The 20,704-nt window shown below is 47.8% G+C and overlaps 2 protein-coding genes across 2 annotated transcripts in view; both read right to left on the reverse strand.

Moving 5' to 3' along the window:
* The window catches only part of LOC140393643 (uncharacterized), a 411,041-nt gene that overhangs the window by 369,532 nt on the left and 20,805 nt on the right, over positions 1 to 20,704 (reverse strand). The window lies entirely within an intron of this gene.
* The window catches only part of LOC140393642 (acidic mammalian chitinase-like), a 32,278-nt gene continuing 12,048 nt past the window's right edge, over positions 475 to 20,704 (reverse strand). Inside the window, exons 5-11 of the mRNA XM_072479918.1 lie at positions 19,922 to 20,087; positions 18,191 to 18,315; positions 13,565 to 13,688; positions 13,270 to 13,452; positions 5,685 to 5,801; positions 4,787 to 4,922; positions 475 to 1,172 (exon numbers count right to left, since the gene is read on the reverse strand). Of these exons, the coding sequence (XP_072336019.1) occupies positions 922 to 1,172; positions 4,787 to 4,922; positions 5,685 to 5,801; positions 13,270 to 13,452; positions 13,565 to 13,688; positions 18,191 to 18,315; positions 19,922 to 20,087 (1,102 nt within the window). The 3' untranslated portion in view covers positions 475 to 921. The remainder of the gene's footprint in view (positions 1,173 to 4,786; positions 4,923 to 5,684; positions 5,802 to 13,269; positions 13,453 to 13,564; positions 13,689 to 18,190; positions 18,316 to 19,921; positions 20,088 to 20,704) is intronic.

A 20,704-nucleotide genomic window follows, 5' to 3' on the forward strand; every position in this document is an offset into this window, starting at 1 on the left:
TTTCCAATGTAACAGTTCAAGGCAGAGACAGGGTGATTTGGAAAAGAACTCAGAGGTGGTGGAGTTCCCGTGCCTCTGGTGCTGCTGCCTTTGTAGATTGTAGGTCACGGATTTGGAAGATATTGTTGAAAGACGGCTGACGGGTTGCTGTAGTGCATCTTACAGATTGTATATGGGACTGCCGCTCTGCACCAACGGTAGAGGGAATACATTTTCAAGGTGGTGAATTAGGCACTGTTCAATCTATCGGTCTTGCCCCGGAATTTGTTCCTGCTCCTTGAGTGTTGTGGAGCTTCAACATTATTTTGCTGCTGCTTTCTTTTGTTTGGGTGGGATATCAGTCTAACTTTCCGAGGATGAAACTTGTTCATTGAACCAGGCTCACACCTGAGCCTTTCTGGGTGAGTGCAAATAAATCTGAGACAGGGGGAGTTTAATATCCCAAACAAAATACCCCAAAGTGTCCAATCCAAGGTTATTTAAATCTTTCAATTTATTTTGTTTTGGTTCTGAAAGATAAAACCTTACAGAGAGGAAATAAGACCATTTTAACAAATTAAACAATGTCATTGTTTACTGTATCTTGGAGTGATTTGAAAATCACACAATTATGTTCAGCTGTTTTGTTGGCACCATTGCCCCAGTTTCCAATGAGAAATAGGCAAACAAGTTTCATTTGTGTGATTCTCTGCCAATGTATTTATTAATCCTAAAAATAGTTTGCTCCTAAACATGTAATTTATCACAACAATCAATTTAATAATATTAAAATAAAGCTGTGGTTACCTCAGACACAATCTGAAATCTGGTAACTACAAAGACAAACCGGCAGATTAGCAAATTCATTTTGCACCGTTTAATGTTCATTCATGTTTTGAGGCTGTGTGTTGCAAATAAATGTATTTTTTACCTTCACATTAATTAAGGCCAATTGCAACAATTACAATTCTGGTCAAAGACCAGACTTTCAGCACATATCATATGATGGGTTCGTCCACTGTGACACTGGTAATATTTACTAAGATCAGCTGGATCGGAATATGACCCATCAACCTTGCCTTGGCAAAATTCGTGGATTACAGTAATAACAGTAGTTACAGAGCCGCTGAATGAGGTTGTATTGACGGGTGTGGCTGCGGGCATTGGTATTGTATCTGATGATGGCTTACATTCTGTAAAAGAAAATATAAATTAGTATTTGAATCATTTCGATCATATTCTTTTGATAAATCTTTCATTTCCTTGTCAGACTCAGTTGCTTCCACGGATAATTACACTGTGTCAACAGGATAAGCTGCACAAAATGTGGCAATACACCAATAAACTTCAAATCAGGAAGTTCTCTTTCACACCTATTTGCATTTGCAAAGCACTTTGAATGAAAAAAGTGCTGCCTGGAGGTGGAAGGTGATGAGATTGGATACATCCAAGGGGATTGAAGCTGGGGAGAATGGATATTGTAGGAGCGCTGGCTATAATCTTCCTGTATTCTCGAGGCTGGAGACTTGGAATGTACATCCTTGTTCAGAAAAGGTCGTGAGGATAAACCCAGCAATTACAGAGCAGTCAGTGCAACATCAGTGGTGGGCAGGCTTCCAAACATAATTGGGCGGGATTCTCCGACCCCCCGCCGGGTCGGACAATCGCTGGGGGGTGGCGTGAATCCCGCCCCCGCTGGCCGGCGAATTCTCTGGCACCGAAAATTCGGCGGGGGCGGGAATCGCGCCGCACCGGTCGGCAGGCCTCCCCCCAGAGCTTCTCCGGCCCACGATGGGCCAAAGTCCCGCTGCTGTCATGCCAGTCCCGCCAGCGTGAATCAAACCAGCTACCTTACCGGTGGGGGGTGCGCGGAGCGATCTGGCCCGGGAGGGTGCCCCCACGGTGGCCAGGCCCGCGATCGGGGTGTACCGATCCGCGGGCGGGCCTGTGCCGTGGGGGCACTCTTTTCCTTCCCCTCGGCCATAGCCTCCGCGATGGCTGATGCGGAAGTGACCCCCCCCTGCGCATGCGCGGGGATGACGTCAGCAGCCGCTGACGCTCCCGTGCATGCGCGGACTTCCGTCCCTTCGGCCCCGGCTGGCGTGGCGCCAAAGGCCTTTCCCGCCGGTATTCGAGCAGGGACGAAGTCCGTGCCACGCCGGTCGGGGGTTGTTGACAACGCCTGCCCCCGGCAATTCTCTGAGCCCTCTCCTGTGAGAGTGTCAACACCGTCACAGAAATCGGTGAGATCTTCACCATCTTGAACATGATTTTCAGCAACGCAAAACCGAATGTAAAGATTGACACTGGAGTAAAGTGTAACTTATTGTGCAGCCGAATGCTACAGGAGCTGGACCCATATTCAGCACCGGTCCCAGTACTGAGGGATTTTATGGCAGACAAACCGTTGATGGTGCAGCGACTCTCCATTGCACAGAGGGAAGTTTCAAATTTCACATATTCAAGAAGAATCTAAGGTCACTGCGGAGTCTTCGGGACAGCATGAAACTGGGGCTTATCCAACCGGTCCAGAGGTACAGGCTCTGCAACACCAGGCCCCAGAAATGGGAGAGTAGAGAGACCTCTTCAACCGTGACGTCTTTGGTAAGTTACCAGTAATATATCACATGGGACTAGATGATTCTATACCACCAACAGTCTGCACTCTGAGAAGAATATCGAGAGCCATGAAGCAGGAAGTAGACAACGAGCTGCATCAGATGACAACACTGGGCGTCCTAACTCCTATAGACGAGGCCACAGGATGGGTTTCAGCAATGGTGGCTGCAGTAATGAAGGATGTCTCGGTCAGGATGTGCATCGACCCAGTGCACGTGAACAAGGTGTTGCTCTGACCTCAGCACCCTCTGGAGACAGTGGGACAGGTGACAGCAGACATGCCAAATGCTCAGGTGTTCAGCATCCTCGATGTGAAATGCGGGTTGAGGCAGATCCCATTCGATGAAGAAATTCAAAACGAACCACATCCGTGTCTCGGGTCCGCAGATTCTTTGTTTGCCTAATGGGATCTCCACTGGCAGTGAAGTCTTCCAGCGCTGCATGGAGGTAAATCCTGAGAAATCATTGTCAATGACATCCTGGTTTGGGACCGTGCTGTGCAACAACATGATGGACGTATTTGTCTCATTCTCGACAGAATCAGGACCGTACTGCTGAAACATAACCCTGCGAAGTGAAGATTCTGGGTTAACTGGGGCTCTTATGTGGGTCATTTATTCACAAACAATGGCGTAAATCCTGATGCAGCCAAGACAATGGCTGTGCGACAAATGGTCATTCCCGGTGGACAAGTACGCTCCATGCTGCTTCCTTGTAATGACAAATTATCTCTCTCAGTTTATTCCTTGTTACAGTGAGGGCACTGGGCCTCTTTGATCGCACCTCAACCAGGACATTGAATGTTGCTGGCTGGAGCACCACACAGGGTCTTCAACAATCTCAAACCGGCACTCTCAGACCCATGAATGCTAGCACAGTGGTTAGCACTGTTGCTTCACAGCGCCAGGGTCCCAGCTTCGATTCCCACGTTCTCCCTGTGTCTGCGTGGGTTTCCTCCGGGTGCTCCGGTTTCCTCCCACAAGTCCTGAAAGACGTGCTTGTTAGGAGAATTAGACATTCTGAATTCTCCTTCTCTGTACCCGAGCAGGTGCCGGAGTGTGGCGACTAGGGGCTTTTCACAGTAACTTCATTGCAGTGTTAATGTAAGCCCTCTTGGGACAATAAAGATTATTGATTACTATTAAAACTTTGACAGTCGAGCACCCGTACTTATATCAGCAAACACCTCCCAGCATGGACTTGGCCCAGCCTAACTCCAGGGTGAGAGACCAATGTCGATGCATCAAGGGTCCTCGCTGACACTGGGACCCATTATGCTCAGATCGAATAGGAATTCCTCGCTCTGATTCTTCACCTATCAGAAATTTCATGACTTCATATATCGTCGCCTGCAACTGTTGAAACGGATCATCAGCCACTCGTAACTCTTCTTAAAACAGCCTCTTCACACTGCGCCTGCACCGAATGATGCTAAAGCTACAACATTACAACCTCAGTGTCATCTACAAGTGTGGGAAGGAGCTGTACTTTGCTGGTTCCCTCGTCAGAGCCTTCCTACCCACAACAGACCAGATAGATCATGAGGGAAACATAGACATCATGACATTAGAGGTGTTGTCCTTTCGTAGAACTCAGGAACTCAAAGATGCCTGACAAATGGATAACATCATCATGAGGTGCTGGCCAGGGTCCTCAATGGAGCTTCCCATGAGCTCCGCACATTCTTCACCTCCAGGGATGAACTAACCATTCAGATGGACTAATATTCCGTGGCCAGTGATTCACCATCCAGACTTCTCTTCAGAGGCATTGCACAGAACAATTTCACCAGGGGGATCCCAGGTTGGAAGCTACCAGATACAGGGCCAAGGTTTTACTATACTGACTCTCCATGTACACTGTCAGAGAGAGGGATGTTTCCAGGTGTGCACCATGCAACGCACTGAAGCTTCATTAACCATAACGAACCGTCACATTTTCACGAGATCCTGGGCGTTCCATGGTCATTGACAGCAGCTGACATCATCAAGTGGATTGGTAAACAACATTCAGTTTTAGTCATATTCTGGGTGGTTTGAACTCGAGGGAGCGGGGTGGGGGGGAGCGGGGGTTGGCGTGGGGGGGGTGTGGGGGGTGGCGGGTAGGAGATGCGATGGGCTAAACCTAAACAACATTCTCACCATCCAGCTCATAGAATGAACCGGCCCCAAGAATAATTTATACAAACCATTAATGCTCAGGAGTGTCTTCAATGTGTTGATCAAAGGGTAAACTCCTTCACTGCATTTAGATCCACTGAAATCATCCAGGTCCACAGTCCACACCATAGCACCGCCAAAATTGTTATCCTTCAACCACTGAACCTGCAGATGTAAAGATATCAAAATATCAGTAAGAAGAGTTCATTAAAATGGGCATTTTATTGGCGACCTCATGCTTTTCCTTGTCATTGCCTGTGAAATATATTTATTGGCTCTAACATTCCGCTCCTATACGCCTGAAAAATATTCAGTTCCTCGTCAAACAAGAGAGTTTAAAGGATGGAGACCCTGGATACTTTTATATTGTTTTGAGATTTCTTGGACCTCGCCTGTAGGGGAGGAACAATGCATCAGTAAAAATTTGACGATATTAACCAACCAGTTTTCATAGAATTTACAATGCAGGAGGCCATTGGGCCGATCGAGTCTGCACCGGTCCTTGGAAAGAGCACCCTATATAAGCCCACACCTCCATCCCATCCCCGTAGCCCCACCTAACCTTTTTATTTGGACACTAAGGGCAATTTAGCATGGCCAATCTACCTAACCTTTGGACTGTGGGAGGAAACCGGAGCACCCGGAGGAAACCCACGCAGACACGGGGAGAACGTGCAGACTCCGCACAGACAGTGACCCAAGCCGGGAGTCGAACCTGGGACCCTGGAGCTGTGAAGCAACATTGCAAACCACTGTGCTACCATGCTGATCGACGGATTTTCAAATGGATGATTGAGAAAAGCTCCATTGATTAAAACTAATAATTAAATAAAATTATTTATTGCTGATCTGTGTTGATCGTGAGTGCTATTGGACAGTAAATTGAATACATGTGCGCGATAATGGAGACAGATTTCAAACACGTACTTTGGTTATAAAGCTCTGCTGATTGTCATATCCAACCCATTGATTGTCCTTGAATGCATAAGGAACCAGCTGGTCTTCAATCATCTCTATGGTAGCAATTTTCAAAAATGTACAGACCTGTCAATCAAAATCAATAAGCATTGTTAATATATTGACCAGATTAACCCTGTTTGCCCTGAGTTTCAGTCCTATTTCATTGAATCATGGAATCCCTACAACATAGAAGGAGGCCATTCAGCCCATCGAGTCTACACCGACACTCTGAAAGATCACCCTACCCAGGCCTATTCCCCCGCCCTATCACCATAGCCCCACATAACGTTTGGACACTAGGCCAATCCACCTAACCTGCACATCTTTGGACTGTGGGAAGAAACCGGAGCACCCGGAGGAAACCCACACAGACACGGGGAGAACATGCAGACTCTGCACAGACAGTCACCCAAGCCGGGAATCGAACCTGGGACCCTGGCGATGTGAAGCAACAGTGCTAACCACTGTATCGGATTTTGAGGCCATACCGAATATCTTCTCAAGGACTTAAGTACACCAGAGTAGTAGGATTGAGTCTTCTTCATTCAACATCAGACCGAAATCTGATTGGCATATTCCCATATATTACCCTGGTCTCCTCATCAATATTGACTGCAAGGTTTCTTTTCCAAGACTGCAGAATTTCAATCATACTCACACAGGATCAACAACACAGAGTGTCACAAAATTCACTAATTACTTAGATTCCGCTGAAATCAGAATTTTTTTGCCCTGGAGAGACTGAAGCATCAAGGTGGATAGTTGTCTTACTAAGGATAAAGTCTGATGAGTGTAATCAATTGGTATATATATTGTATTTTATATTTGTGGCAGTAATGCTAATAAATGCCTGGGTTAAACTATCTATATTTGTTGCAGTAATATTATTAAAGAATCCAGATGAAGGTATCCAGACCTTTTGTCTGCTACAATTGTAATTAAGAGGTTGTAAAAGGTCAGATTATGATTGATTCTAATCATTTACTTGTTTACCTATAGAGGGTCTAATGCAACATTGTTATGGTTGCTGGAGGTTCCCTAGAGAGTAGATAGTGACCCGGGGCCAGGATCGAACCTGGGTCCTCAAAGCCGTAGGCAGCAGTGCTAATCACTGCGCCACCATGCCACCCTCAATAAAAGATATTTAATTGCAGCCAACACTTATTACAGAAAAGGAATGTTGAATATTTAATGAGTCGCATTATCTTTTTAATTCTGAGAAACTTAATCACAATGGGATAAGGGAGTTATCATCTCATGAAGTCTTTTTTAAAGGAATATACTGTAGACGTTTCGAATTGTCAAACTTGATGATGCAGACGTTAACATTTCTTGTGCCTTGCGAGTAAATATTGTCATGGACAGGGTTCCCTGTCGGAATGGGCGAGACATGTAAATTTCCATTGACTTCAGTGGGACAGGAACGTCCTGCCTTTGGCAAATTGCGAGCTGCCCCTGTGGCGGGAGCCCTGCCGTGCGCGGGGGCGGGGGGGGGGGGGGGCTGTGGGGGGAGGGGCCGTGGATGTGGGCTGCTGGAAAACCTCAGCCTACACTCAGCAGTCCTTTCAGGATTGTCTTGAAGGGATGGACTTTCTGACAGTCATGACAACAGTTGTCTCGTTACCGGGGGTGAGTTTATTCAATTGGGTGACCCGAAAAGGAACAGGTTTGGAGACCTTACACCGTTCCAGCCTCCAGTTCCCTACAGGAATGGGTGGTGTTGGCCTTTGCCCCGTCTCCCGTTTTGCAGTCAGCATTTAGAGATCAATAGGGAACAAATATGGTTCCCTTACAATTTTACAATATGACTCCTGACAATTGCAGTTTCCTTTCCAAATATGTGGATTGATTAGGCACACCCAGTTTATTGTTTCAGGATATTCATCCTGAGGGGTTTAAGCCAAACACCTTCTTTGGTTCAGTAAGGCCCACACCATTCAGGAATAATTTTGGATGGTTTCAGGATGGATGTAGTCGAAACCTCTTACTCTGGAATCTATCCTTTTGTCCTTCTGAGGCAGTGAGACCGTTTTTGAACAAACAAGTCAGATCTGGGGCGGGATTCTCCGCAATCGGCGCGATGTCCGCCGACCGGCGGCAAAAACGGCACGAAGCAGTCCGGCATCGCGCTGCCCCAAAGGTGCGGAATTCTCCGCACCTTGAGGGACCGAGCCCTCACCTTGAGGGGCTAGGCCCGCGCCGGACTGATTTCCGCCCTGCCAGCTGGCGGGAAAGGCCTTTGGTGCCCCGCCAGCTGGCGCGGAAATGACTTTGTCGTGCGGCGCATATGCGGGGACGTCAGCGGACGCTCACGGCATCCCCGCGCATGCGCAGTGGAGGGGGTCTCTTCCGCCTCCGCCACAGTGGAGACCATGGCGAAGGCGGAAGGAAAAGAGTGCCCCCACGCCACAGGCCCGCCCGCGGATCGGTGGGCCCCGATCGTGGGCCAGGCCACTGTGGGGGCATCCCCGGGGCCAGATCGCCCCACGCCCCCCCCAGGACCCCGGAGCCCGCCCGCGCCGCCTTGTCCCGCCGGTAAGAGAGGTGGTTTGATTCTCGCTGGCGGGACAGGCATTCCAGCAGCGGGACTTCGGCCCACCGCGGGCCGGAGAATCGCCGGGGGGGGGGGGGCGGCGCCAACCAGCGCAGCGCGATTCCCACCCCCGCCGAATATCCGGTGCCGGAGAATTCGACAACTGGTGGGGGCAGGATTCACGCCAGCCCCCGGTGATTCTCCGACCCGGCGGGGAGTCGGAGAATCCCGCCCCTGATCTCTGGTGACCATCTTTGCAGAACATTGTCCATTTTGTAGAAGAAAAGTCCACAATGTATAAAGTTTAGAAGTTAGGAATATTATATATCTTTACTGGGCATGACAATAATCATATATTGTGGTATTACCACATATCTAGACAGATGCAATATTTACCTTATTATATCATCCCACTGCATGCAGATATTACAGTTTTTAAAAAACTATATTTCTTTTGAAATGGACCCTGGTGAACTGCAAGATGACCGCCAAAGGGTCACCTGACTTTTGCGACTTTCTGGGAAGTTCCAAATTGGATTATTATGGGCAGGAGTCTCCCCTGAATGAACATGTCTAAACAGTATCCAACCAGGTCTGTCATCTAACAAAGGAAGCTGATTGAGACAGATTATCGAAAACGACACGCTGAGGTCATTATCTACCTTCCCTTGCATATCAATTGGTTGTTTACCATGTGACTGAAACGCCTTCTTCACTATGAAAGACCACAATTAATTAGCCTCGTGATTGAAACCACCCCCTGGTTTTTAAATCCTTTCATCCAAAAACTGAGAGACTGTGGAATCTGCCGGCAACATTATAGCGGGAAAGAGAGGCCATGTCATCTTTCCTTTTCAAGACTGTTGAGTCTTAAAGTAATCAAAAGCCTCCTCCAATCTGTGTGGAACATCTCTGATTCCACCCGTAAGAGATTTCAACTCCGGTCACAGCAGCCATTAGGCCCTGTCCACGTGACCTGCTGGGCAGTCTTTACTTGGAAGGACCACGATAGTTAATCCAATTTGGGCCCTGAATCTAAGGGAAATTCAACTCAAGCGGGGAGAGAGAGCTCGGGTGTGGGTGAGAAGATGTGATTAGGTATCCGTCCTGCATTACGTCCCCTCAAACTCCCCACCAAAAACATGTTCTGTGGGAACATGTAAAACGCAGTCCCTTGTCTGGGGTTCTGACCCCCATTTAGAGTCAGAAAGAATCATAGAATAGATTCCGCACAGACAGTGACCCAGGCGGGAATCGAACATGGGACCCTGGAGCCGTGAAGTAACTGTGCTAACCACTATGCTACCTTGCTGCCCTATATGGTTTCATATTTTTGGTGAGGATTTGAACTTCCTACTGTGGTGGTGCCTGTTATGACATTGCCAAATTAGTTGCAAGTCATAGAGGTTCACAGCATGAAAACAGTCCCTTTGGCCCAACTTGTCCATGCCACCCAGTTTTAATAACTAAGCTAGTCCCAATTTCATGCAATTGCATTACTAATGTCTTGTACAAGTTCAGCAAGACTTCCGAACTCCTGTATTCAATGTTCTGACCAATGAAACAAAGCATGCCGAATGCCTTCTTCACCACCCTGTCCATCTGTGACTCCAATTGCACTCCTAGATTTCTTTGTTCTGTAACTCTCCCCAACTCCCTACCATTAATTGAGTAGGTCCTGCCCCGATTCGATCTACTAAAATGCATCACGCCATATTTATCTAAATTAAACTCCATCTGCCATTCATCAGGCCACTGGCCCAATTGATCAAGGTCCCGTTGCAATTCTAGATAACCTTCTCCACTGTCCACGATTCCACCAATTTTGGTGTCATCTGCAAACTTACTAACCCTGCCTCCTAAATTATCATCCAAATCATTAATATAAATAACAAATAACAGTGGACCCAGCACCGATCCCTGAGGCACACCGCTGGTCACAGGCCTCCAGTTTGAAAAACAACCCTCCACAACCACCCTTTGTCTTCTGCCGTCCAGCCAATTTTATATCCAATTGGCTACCTCACCCTGGATTCCGTGAGATTTAACCTTATGCAACAACCTACCATGCGGTACCTTGTCAAAGGCCTTGCTAAAGTCCATGTAGACAACGTCAACTGCTCTGCCCTCATCAACCTTCTTGATTTCCCCTTCAAAAAACTCAATCAAATTCGTGAGACATGATTTTCCACTCACAAAGCCATGCTGACTGTCCCTAATCAGTCCATGCCTCTCTAAATGCCTGTAGATTCCTGTCTCTCAGAATACCTTCTAACAACTTACCCACCACAGATGTTAGGCTCACCGGCCTGTAGTTCCCAGGCTTTTCCCTGCAGCCCTTCTTAAATATAGGCACCACATTTGCTAATCTCCAATCTTTAGGCACCTCACCTGCGGCTGCCGACGATTCAAATATCTCTGCTAGGGGACCGCAATTTCCTCCCTAGCCTCCCACAGCATCCTGGGTTACATTTCATCAGGTCCCGGGGATTTATCTACCTCGATGCGCTTTAAAGCTTCCAGCACCTCCTTCTCTGTAATATGACCTTTTGACAAGGTGCCACACAAAAGGTTGCTGCATAAACTAAAGATGCATGGCATTGAGGGTAAAGTGGTAGCATGGGTAGAGGATTGGTTAACTAACAAAAAGCAGAGAGTGGGGATAAATGGGTGTTTCTCTGGTTGGCAACCTGTAACTAGTGGGGTGCCTCAAGGATCAGTGTTGGGCCCGCAGTTGTTCACAATTTACATAGATGATTTGGAGTTGGGGACCAAGTGTAATGTGTCAAAGTTTGCAGACGACACTAAGATGAGTGGTAATGCAAAAAGTGCAGAGGATACCGGAAGTCTGCAGAAGGATGTGGATAGGTTAGGTGAATGGGCTAGGGTCTGACAGATGGAATTCAATGTTGCCAAGTGTGAGGCTATCCATTTTGGGAGGAATAACAGCAGAATGGATTATTATTTAAACGGTAAGATGTTAAAACATGCTGCTGTGCAGAGGGACCTGGGTGTGCTGGTGCACGAGTCGCAAAAAGTTGGTGTGCAGGTGCAACAGGTGATTAAGAAGGCTAATCGAGTTTTGTCTTTCATTGCTAGAGGGATGGAGTTCAAGACTAGGGAGGTTATGCTGCAATTGTATAAGGTGTTGTTGAGGCCACATCTGGAGCATTGTGTTCAGTTTTGGTCTCCTTACCTGAGAAAGGACATATTGGCACTGGAGGGAGTGCAGAGGAGATTCACTAGGTTGATCCCAGAGTTGAGGGGATTAGATTATGACGAGAGGTTGAGTAGACTGGGACTGTACTCATTGGAGTTTAGAAGGATGCGGGGGGTGGGATCTTATTGAAACATATAAAATTATGAAGGGAATAGATAGGATAGATGCGGGCAGGTTGTTTCCACTGGTCGGGGAAAGCAGAACTAGGGGGCATAGCCTCAAAATAAGGGGAAGTAGATTTAGGACCGAGTTTAGGAGGAACTTCTTCACCCAAAGGGTTGTGAATCTATGGAATTCCTTGCTCAGTGAAGCAGTTGAGGCTCCTTCTTTAAACGTTTTGAAGAAAAAGATAGATACCTTTCTAAAGAATAGAGGGATTCGGGGATATGGTGTACGGGCTGGAGAGTGGAGCTGAGTCCAGAAAGATCAGCTATGATCTCATTGAATGGCGGAGCAGGCTCGAGGGGCCAGATGGCCTACTCCAGTTCCTAGTTCTTATGTTCTTATGTACACTCCTCAAGACATCACTATTTATTTCCCTAAGTTCCCTAACATCTATGCCTTTCTCAGCAGTAAATAGCGATGAGAAATATTCAGTTAGGATCTCACCCATCTCTTGTGGATCCGCACATAGATGACATTGTAGATCCTTAAGAGACCCTACTCTCTCCCTAGTTACTCTTTTGCCCTTTATGTATCTGTAAAAGCTCTTTGGATTCTCCTGATTTGACCCTGATGAAATCTGATGAAAACTGCAGTGTGGTGAACTCAGCCCAACGCATCACACAAGCTTGTCACCCCCACATTGATTCTGTCTTCACCTCCCGCTGCCTCAGGAAGGCAGGCAGCATTATCAGAGACCCCTCCCACTCAGGCATTGTCCTCTTCCAGACCGTTCCATCAGGCAGAACGTACAGAAGCCTGAAGACTCGCACATCCATGTCATAATATACACATCAGTATATGATGGTGCAGAGACACACACTGATTGACACACTGCAAGACCAATCAACACACACAACACAGACGCCAATCACCAGTTAGGGCACGGTCACTATGAAGACAGAGGGCACTAGCTTTCCCGCTCATTTGGGATGCAGCCTCTGAGACAGACAGAGCCCGCAGTCAGTAGCACAAACATCCACCATGTGCTAGCAGTATAGGCTGGTCAGGTTAGGCATAGGTCTTCAGTCAATCTAACATAGTGTCGACCCACAGTGCAAGTATGTTTAACAGCTCTTAGTTAAATAAAATAGAGTTGTACTATTACAAGTGTTGGTAGCCTGTCTATGTTGCTGCTAAGGTAAATGCAGTCTCCACAGATCCAGAGTACCCAACACATCAATCCAGACATAGGAACAGCTTCTTCCCCACAGCTACAAGACTCCTCAACGACTCCCCCTCGGACTGATCTGTTCCCTGTAAGAACACTATTCACGACGCCCTATGCTGCTCTTGCTCATGTATTTGCTTTGTTTGGCCCCTTGTTCCGCACTGTAACCAATCACTGTTTGTCGATGTACCATTTGTCAATGTTCTATGTCGATTATTCTTTTGTCTACTATGTACGTACTGTGTACGTTCCCTCGGCCGCAGAAAAACACTTTTCACTGTACTTCGGTACATGTGACAATAAATCAAATCAAATTAAAATCAAATCAAATGTCAGTGTTGCGAAGCCTTGTGAGGAAAATCCAAGCCTTTGCTTCCCCGCAATTTAATTCTGAATAATTTCTGTTAACCATAAGCTACAGAGAATTGATCTTGTGATAATTAAATCACGTTTTCAGCATAATTACCTCATAGTAGGCCCAGAATCCAGCCTCTCTGGTTAATTGGCCAGCCTGACCAGCTCCAGACACGGGGACACCAACACCTGTTTGGGAGGTGCTGAGGGTGAAGCTACGTCCGTATGTTGCAAATCCAACAACTAGTTTCTCTGACGGGGTACCGTTATCTCGCCAGTATTTCACAGCATAGTCCTGCAAGATAATTCAGCTTTGATGGTTTTATTAAGGATTTACAAACTAAGAATGACTTGTCAGTAAAATATTTCAGCGATGAGGAAGATGAGATCTGGTTTGACATACTTACAACATTAAAGTAAAAAAACTTCCCTCGGTCCTCAGAGCCATGATACAAGGGGCTGTTGTGCCCTGTGACGTTATCCCAGGCCCCATGAAAATCATACGCCATCACACAGATAAAGTCGAGAGATCTGTCGAAAACAAGTCACTGAGTGAAGCATTGCAATGCAAAGTTCTTTTTACCAGTTAATTATAATAATTATAGGGCAGCACGGTGGCACAGTGGGGTAGCCCTGCTGCTTCACGGCGCCGAGGTCCCAGGTTCGATCCCGGCTCTGGGTCACTGTCCGTGTGGAGTTTGCACATTCTCCCCGTGTTTACGTGGGTTTCGCCCCCACAACCCAAAGATGTGCAGGGTAGGTGGATTGGCCACGCTAAATTGCCCCTTAATTGGAAAAAATGAATTGGGTACTCTAAATTAAAAAAATAATAATAATAATAATCATAAATATTACTCGGTCAGTGGTTCCAATAGTTTGATTCCCAGTGGGAGCTCCAGGTTTGCATCTGATCTTTGATGATTGGAGCTAAAACAACTCGAGATGAAGAAGCTTCTTTATTTCTCAGTGAAGCCACCAGATGGCAGTGTTGACTGGATGGAGAATCATGGACTTGATTCTCCATTTGGGAGACTTTGGGCGGGAACCTCTGCTGCCGGACGCCTATGTCGTAATCAGCGATCGGGTGGAGAATCCCTTTTTACCACCGAATCGGGAGGCTCCACCCTTTCAAAATGGCATCATTGGGGAGTACGCCGCACGCCGCTGGGACGGCCTTAGAATGTCACCTGAAGGCGCCCCCCCCGATGCTCCGCCCCCGATGGGCCGAGTTCCCGACGGCGAGGGGCACGTGTGCTCTCAGTTTTCGTCAACCTCGTGTGGCAGCTGCGAACTGTGTCCATCGCCGCCACAATTAGGGGGGGGCCATGCCGCTGGCCGGGGGAGCTTCGGCGAGGGCTGGGGGGACTGGTGAGGGGTGGTCCTGAGGTAGCGAGGGGGGTCCCATGGGGGCACTATCTAGCAGGTCGAGTCTGCGTCTGCATCTCAATCACCCTGCTTTGAACCTAACCTCAATGTTTATAAACATCTCGCTATGACTGACAGCTCCTGACCACACCTAAAGCTGTTAAGTGCTTTCTGCTAAGAAAAAGAGGAAGTAAAGGCAGTTCGCTCCTAGTTGCCAACGGGGGACCAGAGCATCGGAACGGGATTGGCGCTTCCCTTTTTGAGATACCCCGCCGCATTAGGAACTCTGCTAGCGGTGGTGAATGGCAGAGAATCCCCCCACCACCCCATTTTCTCAGATGATAGGAAATATCAAATGACTTTACTGTAACCCCGTGTTAGGGACTGGATTCTCAGCAATGTGGATCACGATCGTGCAGCAAATCGGACGTCTGGCAATGAACCAATCATTGTGCTCCGGACCCCATGACGGCGGGATTGGGGCTAATACCCATGCGCCAGCGGGAGGATCCTAATGGATGCAACTGGATCCGAATGGATCTGAATGACCTATTTACATCCATGAGCCCGGCACCAGAGTTTCCAAGATCGCCCGATTCTCCGGTCCTCTGGGCTAGGAATCTCGTGGTCGAATGGGGGTCACTGGTGAAACTTACCAGCATGGCCCTGATGTGGTGGACCTTGCCGTGGGCCAAGGGGGTGACCCCCAAAGGGATTTGCCCCAAAAGTCTACCTGAGAGCCACCCTCCCCCACAATGCACAAACTGTCCGCCTCTCCCTAACAGACCCTCCCACAGCCCCCCAAAGTCCCCCTTAAATGGAAGAGACCCCCTGAATGGGACCCCCCCCCCCGAGAGCCCAAGGTACTGCCGCTTCTACAGGAAACCAGTTTAATCCTCGTCGCCAGCTGAAAAGGACACAGGGAGTCTATATTGAGTAAAATAAAAAAGTAAGTTCATTTAGAAGAGCGATATGTAGACGGCCCGGTGGATCCCATCCGGATTCTCCGTTGGTAAGTACCTTACTGTCTGACCTCTGATACAGTGATTAATGAGATACCTGCACCTAGCAGGGGAGCCAGTTCTCCGCAAGGAACACGGGGAAGCAAGCATTCCCATTCCCACCCCATTGGTCCCGTGCAGGATATTGCAAATATGAAGCTCTTGATGTGGAGAACATTGCTGGGCATTCACACTGAGAAGCTGGGTGCAGTGTCTGACCCCCCAGTCAACTTGGCAGAGGGCACTGCGTGCAGCTTACCCTCTCAGTGGCTCTTGCTCCATCACCCTGTAGTCCAGGAGAACCCGTGGCATTAAAACCGCCATACCTGTTGCAGCCTTTGTCCGTACAGATCCCTTAATCCTCTACACTCCCTGGGAGGATGCTGAAACACTCCTTGCCAAATCCAGTAAAATATCATAAAAACCGGGCAGAGTACCTCCACAGTGCAATGGCAGGAGATATTCTAAATTATTTTATCTGAAAATCGAGTGCCCTTTACGAAGTGTTCATACAGAACCTCCACCCCTACTGACCCTTGCATGTTTTTACCGAATTAGCAAGCGAATAAATACACTGGACCTGTATGGTCCAAATTTGAACGTTGAACGACACATCAGCTGCATGTTGTTATTCCTGCTGTGTTTTTGATTGATTCTAAGCTAGCCAATAATATGGGACAGTAAGAAGTTTTACAACACCATGTTAAAGTCCAACAGGTTTGTTTCGATGTCACTAGCTTTCGGAGCGCTGCTCCTTCCTCAGGTGAATGAAGAGGTATTTCTACTGTGCTCACCCCAGTCCAACGCTGGCATCTCCACATCAATAATATGGGAAGCATTGTTAAAATTGGTCACATGCTTGAATCGCTGATCAAATGCATGGTGGCGGGTCAGAAGCTTTGGAAAAAATGACTTAAAAAGGCCATAATTGGGAGGAAGGAAGAGGTCTCGAAGATTGAATCTTCAAATCATTCAAAAACTTTGGCTGCTTTTCAGAAAGAAAGGGAAATTGCTTCATTTTTAAAGATTCTTTCTTGTGGGTGTCACTGGCTAAGCCAACATTTATTGCCAATCCTTAACTGCCCCTTGAGGAGGTGGTGATGAGCCATCTTCTTGAACTGATGCTGTCCATGTGGAGTAGGTGCTCCTGTTAGGCGAGGAAGGATTCCAGGATTTTGAACAACGACAGTGAAGGAATGGCGATTTTTCTCCAAGTCAGGACTCGGAGAGGAACCGCCAGGTGGTGGCGCTCTCATGTACCTGCTGCTCTTGTCTTTCGAGGTGGTAGATGTCATGGGTTTGCAAGGTGCTGTTGAAGAAGCCTTGGTGAGTTCCTGCAGGGCATGGTACACAAGCCACTGTCATTGTGCATTCACCCGAGGAAGGAGCTGCACTCCGAAAGCTAGTGATTCCAAACAAACCTCTTGGAGTTTAACCTGGTGTTGTCAGACTTCTTATTGTGCGTCACTGTAGAAAAGTGGGGTTAGCACAGTTGCTTCACAGCTCCAGGGTCCCAGGTTCAATTCCCGGCTTGGGTCACTGTCTGTGCGGAGTCTGCACGTTCTCCCCGTGTGTGCGTGTGTTTCCTCCGGGTGCTCCGGTTTCCTCCCACAGTCCAAAGATGTGCAGGTTAGGTGGATTGGCCATGCTAAATTGCCCTTAGTGTCCAAAAATAGGTGGGGTTACTGAGTTACGGGGATAGGGTGGAAGTTTAGGCTTAGGTGGGGTGCTATTTCCAAGGGCCGGTGCAGACTCGATGGGCCGAATGGCCTCCTTCTGCATTGCAAACTCAATAACAAACTATGACTATCAGTGATGGAGGAAGTGGATGCTGATGTTTGTGGAAGGGGTGCCAATTAAGCAGGGCTGCTTTGCCCGGATGCTGTTGAGCTTCTCGAGTGTTGTTGGAGCTGCTTTCAAGTGGAGAGTATTCCATCACACCTCAAAATTATGCCTTGTAGATGGTGGACAAACTTTGGGAGTCGAGAGGTGAGTTATGGGCTATAACATTCCTAGCCTCTGACCTGCTCTGGTAGCCACAGTATTCATGTGGCTGGGTCCAGTTCAGTTTCTGATCAATGGTAACCCCCAGGATGTTCATAGTGGGGATTCAGCGATGGTGATGCCATTGAATGTCAAGTGGAGCTGATTAGATTCTCTAATGTTGGAAATGGTCATTACCTGCCACTTGTATGGTGTGACTGTAACTTGCCACAGACTGCTGCCCAGGTCTTGCTGCATTTGGACAGGGACGTCTTCAGTTTCTGAGGAGTCGCAAATGGTGCTGAACATTGTGCAAACATCCCCATTTCTGACCTTATGATGGAAGGGAGATCATTGATGAAGTAGCTGAAGATGGTTGGGGCCTAGGACACGACCCTGATGAACTCCTGCAGTGATGTCCTGGAGCTGAGATGATTGACCTCCAACCACCACAACCGTCTTCCTTTGTGCCGGGTATGACTCCAACCAGGGGAGAGTTTCCCGCCTGATTCCCACTGACTCCAGTTTTGGTCGATGTCCTTGCTGTTACGCTCAGTCGAACACCGCCGTGGTATCAAGGGAAGTCACTCCCCCCTACCACTTTTTCACAATATATGAAATAATCTATTGTAAAAGCCTCTCCCAGCAGTTGTAAGTTTCAATCTCTCTACAAATTTTACTCACCGTGAAATGTCCGGTATGTCATAGGCAGCGTCGATGGTGTCTTTTCCAGCAGCCACAGCAGCGGTTAACAACAGCCTGGCTTTTCCCGTCGTTTCTGACTCTGATTTAAAGGCCACCAGTAATTCCTACAAATGATGAGTATATTTTGATTTTTAATGATGATAAACATTATCCAGAATATAATTACAGTAGTCACAGCCCCTGTGACCCTCTGTTTCACTTCAGTTGCGGCCACTGGATGTGTCAATGAATTCATGTACACGACACCACTTGCACTTCCCTGTGGCCCTGGTCAAACTAAACTATTTCAGTGTCGCTCTTTGGATGGGACGGGATTGTACCCCCTCTCACCCCCACCCCCGCCGCCCCCAACCCCCACCCGTCCCCCGTGACATGTTGTCCGGGGATGGAGAAGGTTTCCCATTGGCCCCCGGCAGGACAGGTAGAGCCTCCCTGTGAGAAGGACTGGAAAAGCTAACGACAGAAAATCCTGACACTACTCAGCTGGTCTGGTGAAGAACAGGAGAATAGGAAGAAAATAGGAGAAGGGAAATCTGAGCTGCTCCTCCTTTCAACAAGGTGATGCCTGATTGGACCATTGCCTGGATTCCACTTCCCTAATGTTCACACAACCTTCGACTCCCCCCTGACACTTCACGAGTATCAGCCTTGAGTGTTCCCCCTGACAGTCCCCACCACTCTCTGTGAGAGGAAATTACTCCTCATCTCCTTCAACAGGCAGCCCTTCACTTCCAAACCATGCCCACTACTTCTAGATTCCTCTCCTTCATCTGAGAGTTCGAATGAAAGATCATTGACCTAATTTGTTAATTCTGTTTCCTTCCCCCTCCCCCACCCCTGCCCGATACTGTCAGACCTGCTGAATGTTTTCAGCAGTTTCTCTATTTACAGCATATTTCCAACATTCACTGTCATTTGCTCTTGCGGATGCAGTCTTGGTTTATTCATAGATTTCATAGAATTTACAGTGCAGAAGGAGGCCATTCAGCCCATTGAATCTGCACCGGCTCTTGGAAAGAGCACCCGACCCAAGGTCAACACCTCCACCCTATCCCCATAACCCAGTAACCCCACCCAACACTAAGGGCAATTTTGGACACTAAGGGCAATTTATCATGGCCAATCCACCTAACATGCACATCTTTGGACTGTGGGAGGAAACCGGAGCACCCGGGGGAAACCCACACACACACGGGGAGAACGTGCAAACTCCGCACAGACTGTGACCCAAGCCGGAATCGAACCTGGGACCCTGGAGCTGTGAAGCAATTGTGCTAACCACTATGCTGCCGTGCTGCCCAGGTTTAGTGTCACTTGCAGCATTTTGTAATTTTGTAATTCCACGCTGTCTAACGCTTTGAGCAGGACCAGAATCTTATCCTAAGGAAGATTATCGGGGTGTGGATGGGGAATGTGGAGCTCAACACAAACAGATCAACAGATCAATGGCAGAGTAGGGTCGAGGGGCCGAGTGGCCTATTTTTGCTCCTATTTTGTATGTTTGCAGGAAGAGACACAGGGCTGGATTCTCCACTGTCGGGAGTCTCCGTTGCGTCGGCAGCCCGAGGGTTTCCCGACGGCGTGGGACTGCCCACAACGGGAAACCCCGTTGGCCGGCGGGCAGGACAGTGAGCCCCGCCCATAAGGTTTTGTTGCTGAAGATAACATTCCATAACATTACATTAAAGATGATAGTCTTAGACCTTTCACCTGAACCAAGGCTGTGAAACGGCCTTTGTCTTCCGCTGGACTGTCTCGCGAGCCGGGATACTCCCAGTCCAGGTCTAAACCATCAAATCTATGGGTCCGCAGGAAGGTGATGGCAGAAGTGATGAATGTTGACCGGGTTTGTTGTGTGGCGACCATGGTGGTAAATCTAATCCCCAAAACAGATTGGAAATAGAGAAAGGATTACATACATAAATATCCTTTGGAGAACTGATACATTTATTTCTGACCAGTCCTATTCCTTTGAGCACTTAACATGCTCATACTAACCTCAACTGTTCAACTCTTTAGTGTCAGCATTTTTAAAAGAAAAACACAGAGAAACTTACCGCGAATGCTTCAGTTTCAGTGAGTGGAATCATCCTATTGCTGACATTTCTGTCATTGGCCCAAAATTCTTACTGTGTAATCTTATATTTAAATATGCAAAATGTTACCCAATTGAAGATGTGCAGAGACAATCTGTCGCCAGGGTTTATTTTACATTTTTACAGAATGGGGCTAAACTTTGGGCCGATGGGAACCCAAATTTACTCACATAACCTATGACGTATCGGAGAACACATCCCTGCTAGGGAAGTGTCATGTGATGTGTAGTGACATCAGCAGAGCGTTTGCGTGGGATTTGCAGTTCTCCATCTCAAATTGTATGAGCAATGCCTCTTAATAAAACCTCCCGGGGTGTTTCAAAGAATACGAGTGTGCCCACCTCCATACCTTTTCTCTTTGTGGCTGGCAAAGAAATATAACAAAAGAGAAATCTGG

This window comes from Scyliorhinus torazame, chromosome 17 (assembly GCF_047496885.1).
Source record: "Scyliorhinus torazame isolate Kashiwa2021f chromosome 17, sScyTor2.1, whole genome shotgun sequence".
Taxonomy (NCBI): domain Eukaryota; kingdom Metazoa; phylum Chordata; class Chondrichthyes; order Carcharhiniformes; family Scyliorhinidae; genus Scyliorhinus; species Scyliorhinus torazame.